The sequence below is a fragment of the Melopsittacus undulatus genome, chromosome Z (genome assembly GCF_012275295.1).
Source record: "Melopsittacus undulatus isolate bMelUnd1 chromosome Z, bMelUnd1.mat.Z, whole genome shotgun sequence".
In the NCBI taxonomy this organism is placed as follows: Eukaryota; Metazoa; Chordata; class Aves; order Psittaciformes; family Psittaculidae; genus Melopsittacus; species Melopsittacus undulatus.
In genome coordinates, this window is record NC_047557.1 from 60,608,573 (window position 1) to 60,621,678 (window position 13,106).

The following is a 13,106-nucleotide window of genomic DNA, read 5'->3' on the forward strand; positions in this document are numbered from 1 at the left end:
GTTTCAGGTATTTCTGGAGAATGCAGAAAACTTCATCAGGCAGATAGATACTGTGAACTACATCAACTTGTTTTTCACAGAGCTGAAGTGAGTATAATTCTGCAAGTGGAAGCATGCCTATAATCAGTGGTGGTATATCATTTTGTCAAAATGCTGGCAGCTCTTCAGTGTGGGTATAAGGAGTCAGCCAGAAACATGGAATGTTTGGTCATAAAGACTCAAGTAAGCTCAAGAGTTTCAGGGACAGTCAATCTGTCTTTTGGGGAATTCCAGCTTGCTAACAGCCAGTAGATATTTCCAGCAAGGAATTAGTACATCATCTGACAGTTTTGACTTCTGATTATAGCTGTACTGGGATAAATAGAAACATAAAAAAGTTTTGTTGACTCATAAACAGGAGCAAGACAGCACTGCTCACCTGAAGTCTGAGGCCAAGATACTTGCTTAGATTCCCAAATTAGGTCCCCTGACTTCTTTCTTCAAGGCTGAGTGGCAAGAGGTATTAGCACATTGATAATTTCAGGACTTCTCAAGCTTGCTGAAGTAAATAAATTTAGTAGCTGGAACTATCACTTAGATATTTTGCTGTATTTGACATGTTGACCTAACCTTAAGTCTTTATTTAGAAATAAAAGCAAATGGTTTAATTTTCAGAAGTGGTCAGGATGTCCCCAGTGGGTTTTGTAGAAGACAGCTGTATCTTGAAGATCTTGCTTTCTCTTTTTTGTCTAACTAAAATAGTTGTTCTGACCAGTTTGTTGTTTGTTTGGGTTTTTTTCTTTTTGGTTGGTTTTTCTCAATGCCTGTCTTGGCTGAGAATCAGTTGGGATAGATGACAGATGCTGTAGTTTTCTGATAGTGTGGCAGGTTGTGTATCAGTACTGAATGATATATGATCTGTTTTGTTGTGTAGTTATTTTCTGCATACATTGTATTTCTTGATGTTACTGCCTTTGTGCTGGGCTAAGTGATGGACCGTGCTGGTATTCTTGTTAATCTGCTTTTATTTAGAGAAGAAGATTTCACAAAGACTATGTACCCATCTTTGAATGGTAGCAGTAAGGCTCAAGCACACCAGCATCCTGATCAGAAAAAAGTAAACCTTATATGTGATGTGATGAGAGTTGCCATGGAAAACATTGACCCTCAAAAGTGAGCATATTTTTATTGTACATAAAAGAACCATTAGAGAAATTTCTGTTTGGAAATTGTCTTGGAAAACAAAGCATCACCATAGCTGGGAAGGCTGTTTTCAAATAGTATATGTGAAATACTTGAAAGTGGAAATATTCTTCTACAAAGCTTTCCTTTTATAAAAGAAAGACCATTTTAATGCCAAATTTGATTTGGAAGACTGTGTCCAGCTATCCGAGCTTTTGGAGAGTGGTGTTCTCTCTCCATTATGCTGGCTGGCATGGTAAGGAAGTTCATTCTACTCAAAACACCGCAATCTTGTGACATGTTTGGGGGGACATGCTGAGTAGAAAAACCATTCTGGTATATACTGTTCTCTTGCCGTTTTTCCTGCTTTCCTTTAAAATTATTTAAAAACCTGAGCAGTATCGCTGTGGGTTTGGTTTTGTTTGTGTTTCTTTAATAAAATGCAAACCAGAACTTGCATAAACTGTGCTAAAATAAGAACAAGCAGTGCTTCTGCATTCTTTTTTTTATTTACTGCTTCTGTTTCCCTCAGATACTGCCTATCAATACTGACAGCACACATAAAGAAAAATCCTCCAGAACTGGAAACTGCTCTCCAGAAAGTTCATGATCTTCGAGGTGTTGTATCAGGAACTCAAAAGTTTTGAAAGTGGGAAAGTGGGTGGTTTGCAGGAGCATTCACTGTTAGCATGGTTCACACTGAAAATTATTTTAAGGAGAGGCTGTTCATGGAGTATGCCAGAAAACAGAAACTTACTTGAAGCTAGCTGTGTGTTAATGGAGAAGCAGTGTATACACTGATGTTCACGCCCTCAGAGCTCATCCTTTTATCCAAGTATGTCAGCAGACAGCTGTTTCCTCTTCCCCATCAGAAGTCTAGTTCTCCCACCATGGGAAAGGAGGTTCTCATTCTGAGTTCTGCTATCTCAAGCTGGCATATTTCACTTTTATTCTGTGCTGACACTTCTGACTTGTCACTGCTGAACATTTAACAAGTCACTGTGCTTGGGCTGGTCCTCGAAATTTCCCAGGAAAGGCAAAATAACCCCTCCTGTGAGACAAAAAGAGCTGTTGGTTTGATGGTCCCTATCTGGTGTCAAGAATGTGCTTGACTGTGCATCCCCAACCTCAGAATGGAGTTCTGCTGCTGGTGGTGTCACTGACTGTATGCTTTTTTATCTTGTTACAGAAAGTAATACTCCAGATGGCAAAGTTGTGAGTGCAGAAGAAGCACTGAAGTATCTACTTTTCCTTGTTGATGTCAATGAATTGTATAATTATTCCCTGGGGACATACGACTTTGATTTAGTCATCATGGTGGCAGAAAAATCTCAAAAGGTCGTTTTATGGTTCCAGCCAAGGAACCATTTTTCTGCTTTCCTAAAAGTTCTTTGTAATCTGTGGATTAACCCATGTGTTTTGATGGTCAGGCAAGATTCCATTTGCTCAGAAGTCCTGTGTGTGCATGGGATAGTGCTGGGAAGGTGACATATCTCTGCTGTTCCTTAATACACCAGTTTTGGACACGTGCTTATGTTCAAGGTGAAATAGAACTCTTCTAAAGCGGCGCAATAGTGTAGCTTAGAAGAAAGAAGCAACTGTGGTCTGACGGCATACCTTACATTCCCAGTTCTATACTCTTCAGTCTTTCTTACTTGATAGTGGCCATTATAATAATGTTTTATCTTCCAGCAGGTATACTTTCAAATCTCTGAATGGAAATACCCATCAGAATCTTCAGAGTTTCTTAGTATTACAGCAGAGCCTACTGTCAAGTCAGTTAAAACACTCCATGTTAATGGATTCTATGTTACAGCTGCAAATTTATACATAATAATAGCTGAAATCTTTTTGGGAAGCTGGTAATTTAAGTTAGTCAATCTTGGCAAGAGTGCATACACTGGATTGATTCTTGGAGATGGCCTTTTTAGTGTACTGTATGATTTCAAATATGGGCCTCTGTTGGTAATGATGGGGGAAAATAAGGATCTTGCCAGATTAGTTCAACTGCAGTTTTCATTATTCTTTGCAGGACCCAAAAGAGTACTTGCCCTTCTTAAATACCCTCCAGAAGATGGAAACAAATTATCAACGATATACAATAGACAAATACTTAAAGAGATACACAAAAGCTCTTGGGCATCTCAGCAAATGTGGTAGGTGTCCTACACATGCACTGTCTCTAAGGAGAAATTCTTCAGTGGAACATTTCCATTTTGAAGAGCCTTTTGGGGGAAATAGCAGATGAAAGAGAAAGGTTGTACAAAGTCATCTCCATCCTTGCCAGTGTTCAAGACCAGGTTGGATGAAGCCTTGGGTGATATGGTTTGGTGTGAGGTGTCCCTGCCCATGGCAGGGGGGTTGGAACTAGATGATCTTGAGGTCCTTTCCAATTCTAACTATTCTATGATTCTGTGATTCATCTTCCCTTCTCTTAGTGCATGGTTAACTTCTGCTGCCTGTTTATGTAATATAGGATGGCACAGGGAGAAAGGAGTGAGAAAGTTTACTGCTTTATGATCATGAAGCATAAGTCTTGTTTGCTGCTGTTGTAGGTGACTTATCCCCAGTTAATATTGATGGCAGAAGTGGAGCAAACCTCAAGGAAGTGAACACTTTTGTTTACAGTAGTAGAATAGGTGCTTTTATGCTCTTCCACCCAAACACCTCCAGATGCTTCTTGATGCAATGAGTTCAGGCGGGTTGGGAGCCGTGAGAACTGTATGCTCTCTCTTTTATTGCTATGAAAAATAAATTGTTTCTGCAGGTCCTGAACACTTCTCTGAATTTCTGAATTTGGTGAAGGATCAGAATCAGTATCATGAAGCCTTGAAGCTGTACCCCCCTAGCACTCAGGAGTACAAGGTGTGTAAGCATGTTACACTGCAGTGTGCAAACTTTTTATTCTCTCACACATTTGTTTGCCTGTCCTTGGCACCTTGAGTGAGGGCATGGATGAGACGGCAGCTGCTTTTTGTTCAGGTTTTCCTCTGAGATGATAGCAGGAATGACTGTCAGTGCTAATCACGTGAGGTCTGGTCATTGAAGGAATGTCTGTTACTTCTGTGATTCCATGACCAGGAGACCACCTAGGTTTCTGGTTTCTGCTGCACATCTTATGTTGTGCTGAAGAATTTGTGTAACCACAGACTTTCCTTCTTGCATTGACCCTTGTGAGACCCACTTTCTATCTGGCACTTGCAGATTGTGTGGACACACTTTGTTATCCTTAAACTATTCTAAAGAGTGATTGAGAGCTTGTAGTGTGTCCTGTATTGGTTTCTGTGTATTACTGTAGCTTGCTCAAGGCTGAGGTAAAATGTAAATGTATGCATTTAATAGAATTTAATTCAGATATTGTGAATACACAGCACACAAGCCTTTGTAAAAGAAATGGAGGAAGAAGTAATAGGGGAAGTACAGAAACTCTATCTGTTTGCAACATGGTGAAAGCAGAAGGGACTTTCCTCATAAGGGAGATCTGTTCCTGTCTCTGACCTGTTGGGAGTCTTTCTTTATTCCTTTTATATTTTTCCAGTCAGATTCACCCACCTGTTCTTGATGAAGATTGTGGGGTTTGAATAGCATAGTGAATCTCAGGATATTAATACACAGCAGCCTGTGCGTATAGAGTTGTAGGGCTTGCATCCTCCCTTGTGGCATTGTTTGAATCCTGGAGTAAGTTGGTTCAGAAAGGCATTCTAACAACGACCATTCATGTGAGTGGGGAAGAAGGGGTTCATTTCCTGCAGTATGTAGTTTACCCAGCCTTTGGCTTGAAGAGTTCGATACCTCTCCATGTCTCTTGCTTTAGCTGTGTGAAATGTCTCCATCTGCTAATCATCAGCCCTTGGCTTCATAAGAAGTTTGAAATGGGAATGTGCTGGGAGGTTCCTTGAGAGAGGGGGGAAATAAGCTATTTTTGGTGGGCACTTATTTTATACTAATGGAGGACTGCTGACTACAGCTGATTTCATATTTCTCTTTTGTCCCTTTCTTGCAGGATATCAGTGATGCATATGGGGAGTACTTGGTTCAGAAGCAACTATATGAACAGGCTGCACTGATATTTGCTCGTGCTGGGATCTTTGCAAAAGCACTTGATGCATTTCAGGACAGTGGCAGCTGGCAGCAAGCCCTGTGCATGGCAACACGGCTTGGTTACACAAAGGATAAGCTGTCCAGCCTGGCACAGAGCATGGCAGGTAGGCCTTGAGGAGACGTAAGTGTGCAGAGCAAAACTGGCTGCTGTTATTTTTGGTTCAGTTTGAATTTTCCTAAAATTTAATGAAAACCTTGGTCTGCAGCAGTGTTTTCTTTAGGGGAGAATGAAAATCCTAAATTTCACAAGGCTTTGTGTCATTGTACATCACCTTTGTTTCTCAAAAGCACAAAAAGAAGTTGGAGCTGAGCTGGTAGGCACCTATGAGTTGCCAAGCTAAGCTGTGGTCTTCTTGACTTCCCCATGCCAACTGCTTTTTGCACTTTTCCCTTGCAAGCAGTTCCTGAGCTGCTATTCCACATTGCCTCCTTGGTTAACCTCAGAAAGGGGGCAAAGTGCTCCCTGCAGACAGCAGGAATGAAATACACTGGAGCTTTTAGGAGAGATTTTCTTTTACATCCTGACACCCTCCACTTCGCTGTTTCTGTCTCAGACTGACAGGAAGAGGGTCTCTAGCTGACCTTGAGGGACATGCACCAGCAATTTCACCAGCAACTGACTGATAACGTTCAAGTTGATGAGTTCTTGGTATCAGGCAGCTGTTCTTTTTCCTGGCAGATTAAGTGTGTGAGCAGGTACAAAGTGCCTCACTGAGTGGGATTTCCTCTGCTTTGTAGTTTTGTGACACAAAGTACAGCTGCTTCTGAAAAGCTGAACTCCATCTTTTCTTGCAGGAAAACTGGTTGAACAGAGAAAACATGCGGAGGCTGCCATACTCTTGGAGCAGTACACTGAGGTAATAATCACACTCCTGTCTGTGCCCAGTAATATCCTCTGTGTTTTCTTTATTTTTCTGGGCCACACATGACTCCATGCATGGTAACAGCAAAACCGTCTGTGCCATGGGCTCTTCTGGGGATGGCAGAGCAGGCCCAGGTGCTGCAGTGAGTAGAGTGGTGCTGGATGCAATGTCCCTGGGTTTTTCCTTCATAAAGCTTTGGTATGAAAAGGTTTTGTCTTAGAGAGCTGAAGCATGATGGCTGGAGTAATGAAGATGGAGTTCCAGAGGGATTTCCCATCAGTTTAGGAGAAGTAATGTTGTTTTTTGGGTTTGGGGGTTTTGGCTGGTTAGTGTTTTTCTTCATGTTAGCACTTGAGAGTACCTGGCACAGTAGTGAGTAGTGTTTTCCTGTCCTGACAATGATACTGCTGTGTAGGAATGTGCATTTGAGTAGGTGCTAAATGAATGTGTATTATTAGCATCATTAGCAGTACATGGTTGCTTTATCCTTCTAGGACTATGAAGAGGCTCTTCTCCTGCTCTTAGAAGGGGCTCTCTGGGAAGAGGCTTTAAGACTGGTAAGGCATTTCAGAGCACAAGAACCAGAGTGAAAATATTTCTTTAAAGTGCAAGAGCAGAGAGATGAGGTCTGGGTTAGATCCTTAAATAATACCTTGTTTCCTTTCCCTGATCCAGATTCACAAGTATGGCAGACTGGATATCTTGGAGACCAACTTCAAACCTGCTATTCTGGAAGGTGAATCTGTGCAAGAACCTGAGACTTACCTGTGCTATAGAAACTGAAAAAGGTCTTTACCGGGTCTGTGGGAAGTCACAGCACTCCGGTACTGAAAGCCGTATGGAAGGATGCTTTGATTCTGCCTAACTGATGCTGCCCACTTAGCTGCATTTGGCTCTCCACAATGCAGCTTGAAGCCCAGCGGTGTCGTGGGCTCTTTTCAGCTTAGTCAAGCTCCTTCTGAGCTTTTCCAGACCTTACAGTCACAAACTGCAGAGGCATCATGGTCTGCGTGCCCATAAAAAAGCAGGATAGTCCTTACTCCAGAGCACATGTAGCAGTAGAGCCATGAACTGAGAAAAGGGCTAGCTGTCCTATAAGCTTTTATGAGTAGTGTTTAGATTTCCTCTGATTCAAACCTAATTGACATAAAGAGATTTGGACATAGATCTTTCGGCTCTCCTTATATCAGAAACACATTTTTACTCTAGAAAATGCTTGTCTGGCAGATTAATTCACCCTGCATCCAGGTGCATATTGTTTAGTGGGTTCCTATATTACAACCTTTGAATTTCCTTCCATTTCAGTCATTTCGTGTGCTTTGCACCTGACTTCTGAGCTTTCCAAAGGACTATGCTCCTTCAAACTTCTTGTGTAAAAGATAACTTTTTTCTGGTTCTGTTGCACACATGTTCATGTTCTGATTTTCTCACTGAGCAGCTCAGAAGAGTCAGCTGATCTTCCTGTATTCTCAGAAGGCAGCATTTCTTCACCATAAGAGTCGCCTGCAGGTGGTCCGAGAGCTGAAGGAGAAGGCTTGTGAGAGCCTGCAGGGTAGGTATTGAAATGCATACCACTTTCTCCTGCAGAAGTAACTGTGATCATCTTTTCCATTCTGGGTTCCCTTTGTCCTTGTGGAGCTGTACTCTCTTGTAGTTGTGTTGATAATCTACAATAGTAGAACAGCATTCTCCTCACCCCTTTTCACACCACAGTTGGACTGTTATTGTTTGACCTTGCATATTCTGTAAAGACAGCTTTATTCTCAGTGCTGTGTCACAGCTTCATGGGATCAAAATGCGCCTGAGAGCTCTTCAGAACAATTCAGCATTGTTGCCACAGTGTCAGCTTGGCTGGGTCAGGCAGTGCTCAGCATGTCCTTTGTGCTGAGTACCTAACAGATACATTCACCTGACAGCTCCTGCAGGTTTAGAGAAGTGTTCTGAAAGCAGAAATGCTTTGCCCTGCCCTGGTCCAGATTTGCTGCAATGAGATTGTCATCCTTCTGTTTGTGCCTTTTAATATTACAGGCCCCAACAGGGACTGTGGTATTAAACAGCACAGTTGCTGTTTCTCTTGCATGCTAGCTGAGTGGGTTTGAGAACTGTAAGGCCAGCAGGTAGAACAAATCTACCCCAGCTGGTCTTCCAACAAACTACATTACCCAGAGACAAAGCTTGGAATAATGAATTCTTTTTGATACTGTGACAGTTGTTAACATGTTTTGCAGATTATGAAGTGCCAAATTGCCCAGAATTGGATCTTTTCTCTGAAACGAGCAGTGTTGTGACAGCCAGTGACATGAACAGCAAATATTCACACAGCAATTCAAGGATATCAGTGTAAGTGTCTGCTTTCAAATCAGGTAGTATAGCTGCGCTGGTATCAGCATTTGGGAGGGCAGCTTGCTCATGCTTGGCATGCTTCTCCTCGCAGCTGTGCATAGAATCATAGAATAGTTAGGGTTGGAAAGGACCTTAAGATCATCCCATTCCAACCCCCCTGCCATGCCTTGAAGCTGCATTAATTACATGCATTTCATGGTTATTTTGACTCTTGTTGGAAGGGAGAGAGCAGAAAATGGCAGAAGCTACTTAGTGCAACAGGAACTGAGTGGCCAGCAGAGGAGCTGTAAACACAGACTCTGGGCAGGAGCTGGCTCTGTGAGTGTCGGGCATGTTGCCAGAATAGCTGGCTGCAGGAAGCTTGAAACACAATATGGGAGGGTACCTCAAACATTAACAGCTCATGCGCATGGCCTGTGCTCTTTGCCCTAGGTTTTCTACTTTAATGGGTGGGAGTTACTACTAAATAATCATGCCATTGTCTTCCCACAGTGGGTGTCTGTGTTGCTTTTGAGTGCTCCTAAGAATGTGAACTGTAGTGTGGGGTAGGGTGTGCTGGGGGCTGCTGTAGTCTGTGGGACTGCTCTTGAATTCCCTAGCTGAAATGTGGAACAATACAGCTGTGGAAAACTGTGAGCTGCTTAGAACACTTTCTGTGTCCCAGATAAAAACAGGAGCAGAACACAATTTCGGTATTCAGCACACTTGTGTCAGAATGTTTTATCATTTAGCAACATCATGCAGCTAATACTGGCTTATGATTAGAAATTGCTTTCCTGTGCTAACGGCCAGGAGCTGAGCTGCATCAGTGCATAGTTTGTGGAGATAGCAGAAATGAAAATGTGCACAGGCCGGCATGGACCCTGGCACAAAACAGTTTTAAACAGAGCTCAGTTTTGCCTGATAGTGACTACTGCCAAACAATTTACTCTTTGTGCTTAGAGCAGTGCTTTAACTTTGCTACAACATAAATCAGTCCTTCCTGTAGTAAAGAAACTGCCCAACTACTTGTGATTCACACCACAAAGGATTATTGGTTGAGTATCGATGGAAACATTAACACAAGAGTATATAAGTTTACATGCAGTTTCCTGACGTTGGGAGAGAGTAGTAAGTAACTTGTTACTCAAGTTAATGTTTCTTCAGACTTACCCTGATACAGCTGATCCTGTTGTGCATCCTCCTTTTCAGGCGATCCTCAAAGAACCGGCGCAAGGCTGAGCGCAAGAGGTACAGCTTGAAGGAGGGGAGTCCATTTGAAGATATAGCCCTTCTGGAAGTCCTGGGAGAAAATGTTCGTGCTGTTGAGACTCTGAAGGGTAGGACACTTGATGACCTTGATCCACTCCACAGCTTGTAAAGACAGCTGAGGCACCATGCCTCCTCTTGTTCTTAATGGGTGTGATGGGGAGAGAAGCTGCCTGGTCCTTAAGACCACCTGTCTTGGACCTAGATTTAGCTCATCTGCCTCTGTGCTTGGTAGAACACGTAATGGTGTAAGTTCTCCACGCTTGAAGTTTGAGAGCAGAGAAGTGAGGCCTTGCCAGTGCTATCGCAGATTTATCTCACATTTGTACTAAGGCACTGGAGGTACAGGGTAGGGACGGAACCAGTTCACATTTGCTTCTCCTCTTTCTGTGCCTGAAACCAGTGAAATACAGCTGTTCAGTTAGCACAGCTGTGTTAATTGCTGTTGTTTGTGCTTCTGTTCCCTCTTGCAGGAGACGTACATATCCTTCTGAAGCAGCTTGTGTTGTTTGGTTACAGTGAGCAAGCAGGGGCTCTGCAGCAAGCCCTGGAAGAGACTTTGCAGCTGATGGAGACCTCCATCCCAGAAATCTGGACTCCAGACCTGCAGCAGAGCTCTGTCAACCTGGTCTGTGCTCATCTGCAATACCTATCATGTCTGCTATGCAATAACCAAGTATTTAGCAGTGTTTTGCATTCTCCAGTTAAGAGATGCTTCCTTGGCTTCCCAAATCTGCTCTTTTTTTTTTTTTTCTGAAGAGCTCAGATAGATACTCTGTAGCATACCTGCAAACTCAGTGCACTCTAGATGTGTACTACAGGTATAGCCTGCTGTGTCCCTTGCACTGAATGCCATGTTGGATATGATGAGATCTTATAATGCTTGTGTTACCTTGTCCTAGGGGTGACTACATAAGCTCTACTTCAAGCAATTTGTAGAACATGAAAACACTGTTGTATTTTGGGTGATTTTAGGCCTGATGGTTGAAGTGTTTGCATAGCTTTCATCTTCTGGCATACTGGTTGTCAGACCTTGTGTTGTGAAGACTAGCAGACTGGTCAATTTAGTCTGAACCAGTATATCATAAAGAGTATGTTGCAAAAAGAAGGGTTATGTCAGGCTTCCAGACTTCAGCTTAACGCAGAATAAGGAAATCACAAGGACTGCACTTAGTTCCCTTCCAAAGTAAAAGTCTTTATTTCTGATAAGTAGTTTCTGGGCATTCGTGGTGAGCACAAGGTATTTGGCAGTATCTTCTCCCTAACTGCTGACTCTAAGGACAGATTAAAACTGTTCTATGAGACAGGGAGCTGAAGCTCTCAAATGCACTTTAAATATTGCTAGAACTGTAATGAAAGTAGTCCTGCCAAGTCATGACACAGTGCAGTGAAGAAGTAGGTGCTGGGATTAGGATTCTGTGTCCTGAGAAGCTGTCTGAAAGTGGTTCTTTCTGCCTGTGTTAACTTTTCTGAGAGATCGCTGGACTTTGATCACGTATTTCTGGTCACTTTGTACTGTGAGGTCTCCTGCAGGCAGCTGCTTACGCTTTTGAAGACTAGCAGCAGAGTTTTATTTGTCACTATCCCTGCTCTCAGCCTTGCTTTGTGCAGGTTGGAACATGGGTATTGCTTCTTCATACAGGTCCTGGGACCCAATTCAACAGCAAACAGCATTATGGCTGCCTATCAGCAGAAGAGGATGGTGATTCCTGTTGTACAAGGTTGGTTGAGACTCTGAGTTAGGTGTGGGTGTGGAAACTCAGTGAGGTCAGTGGACTTGAGGCTTTCCAAGCGATGCTACCTGCCAACAGTCATAGGAGCTTCTTCTTTTAATTTAGGGTATACCCTCCTGCCTTGTAGGAGGTGAACAGCCTTCTTAATAAGGTTTCATTTGCTCTGAAGTACTTTGCTAAAACTCCTCTCTGGATTGTGCTCCTTAATTCCTTGTGTACTGTCTGTTATGTCGAAAATGTAAGTCTGATTTCTTAGGGAATGTGTTGGATAATTCTGCTTGTAACTTACCCGCTGAATTTTTCTTTCTGGCTTTGGCAGCCAGGCCCTTGAGCAGGCCAGGCTGCAGTCTGCCATTTAAAGTCCTTGCAAATACAACCTTAGGGCTGAGAGACCTACAAGGGCTGGTCCATCTCCCCTGTCTTACCTCTTCCCCATTAGTCCTACAGTCTGTTCCTCTGCTAGTCCAGGAATTACCTGGAGAAATCCTCTAATAAACTTCTAGATGTAATCTGCCTGCTGCCTCTTGACAGGGAAATACTTGTGCTGCTTCTTCAGAGCCAGATGACTTGTGTGTGATGCTTCTGTTACTGGTGAATGAAGTGAATCCTGCTTTCTGCCATTGATTGTTGCCTCTTTGTTCTGAACAATCACACTTAACGGAGAGGGTACTTGATTTGCCTCATATATTTATTTCTGTAAGCAGTTCTGTTTCAGGTACTCTTCCCTGTGCAGGCAGGTCATCAGCAACTAAAGGGAAATGCTATGTGCCAGACTTCCCAGTGTTCTTTAATGTAAAGAAAATTAAACTAAGTAGTTGACAGCTCTGTAGAAACTGTATGGTTGTTCCCTCTGTTCTGACACTTACCATGTTTGCTTTTCAGATCCAGAATTACTTATTCCACCAAAACTCAGTAAAAATCTACAATGGAAACTGCATCTTCTCCAGTAACTAAAAGCAAGAAATCGCAATGGACTCTGAAATGTAACTTTTCACATAACTTCATTACATCTTTACAGAAACCCTTGTCCTGATGTTTCTGATAAACTGTTCTTAGGCTGTGCAAGAGAAGGTTCCCTCCATCTGATGCAGCTGTTGACTATGACCTGTAAAGCATTGTGCTAATGTGGACAGCCGCTCACATCCCACTGCAGAGCTGGTTTATGAGGCTGGGGACTAATGGGATGTGCAGCTCTGAATGCTGCAGGTTGAATCCCACATTTCCCCCCATTGTTCCCTCCCCTACAGATGAATCAATCCCACCAGTGCTGGATGGGCTGGTTTTTCTGCCATCACTCCTACGTGTGGATGGTACCTGCCATGATGACAGGTCACATTTTAAGCTGTTCACCTGGCTTAGAGATCCCATGAGAAGGTCTGTACCAATATCATAATGTTGTAGCTGCTGAACGAATGAGTTGTGTTTTCTCCGTTGAAGCTCAATGTTGGTAATACCAGATTTTCACCAGAGTCACTTTGTTACATCAGAGTGAACCCTGCAGCACCAACAGCATTGCTGTCCTGAAACTGTGCTATTCACACCAGGGAGATCTTGGGGAGATGCAAGAATGAATAAAAGCAGGGGGTAGATTGTGTCACTCACTGCTGGGTTACACTAACCTAGATTAGATCAGTTAATGCTGCTGTATCATATCAGC

General features: G+C 42.9%; 1 protein-coding gene across 1 annotated transcript in view; it reads left to right on the forward strand.

Moving 5' to 3' along the window:
- ELP1 (elongator acetyltransferase complex subunit 1) overlaps positions 1-12,858 on the forward strand; it is a 29,150-nt gene extending 16,292 nt beyond the window's left edge. The window contains exons 21-36 of the mRNA XM_013130770.3: positions 8-87; positions 1,012-1,152; positions 1,694-1,779; positions 2,351-2,499; positions 3,194-3,317; positions 3,929-4,026; positions 5,165-5,366; positions 6,058-6,119; positions 6,620-6,682; positions 6,801-6,861; positions 7,564-7,677; positions 8,354-8,465; positions 9,660-9,787; positions 10,190-10,344; positions 11,359-11,437; positions 12,332-12,858. Coding sequence (XP_012986224.2) covers positions 8-87; positions 1,012-1,152; positions 1,694-1,779; positions 2,351-2,499; positions 3,194-3,317; positions 3,929-4,026; positions 5,165-5,366; positions 6,058-6,119; positions 6,620-6,682; positions 6,801-6,861; positions 7,564-7,677; positions 8,354-8,465; positions 9,660-9,787; positions 10,190-10,344; positions 11,359-11,437; positions 12,332-12,399 — 1,722 coding nt within the window. The 3' untranslated portion in view covers positions 12,400-12,858. The remainder of the gene's footprint in view (positions 1-7; positions 88-1,011; positions 1,153-1,693; positions 1,780-2,350; positions 2,500-3,193; positions 3,318-3,928; positions 4,027-5,164; positions 5,367-6,057; positions 6,120-6,619; positions 6,683-6,800; positions 6,862-7,563; positions 7,678-8,353; positions 8,466-9,659; positions 9,788-10,189; positions 10,345-11,358; positions 11,438-12,331) is intronic.
- Positions 12,859-13,106: the final 248 nt, after the last annotated feature.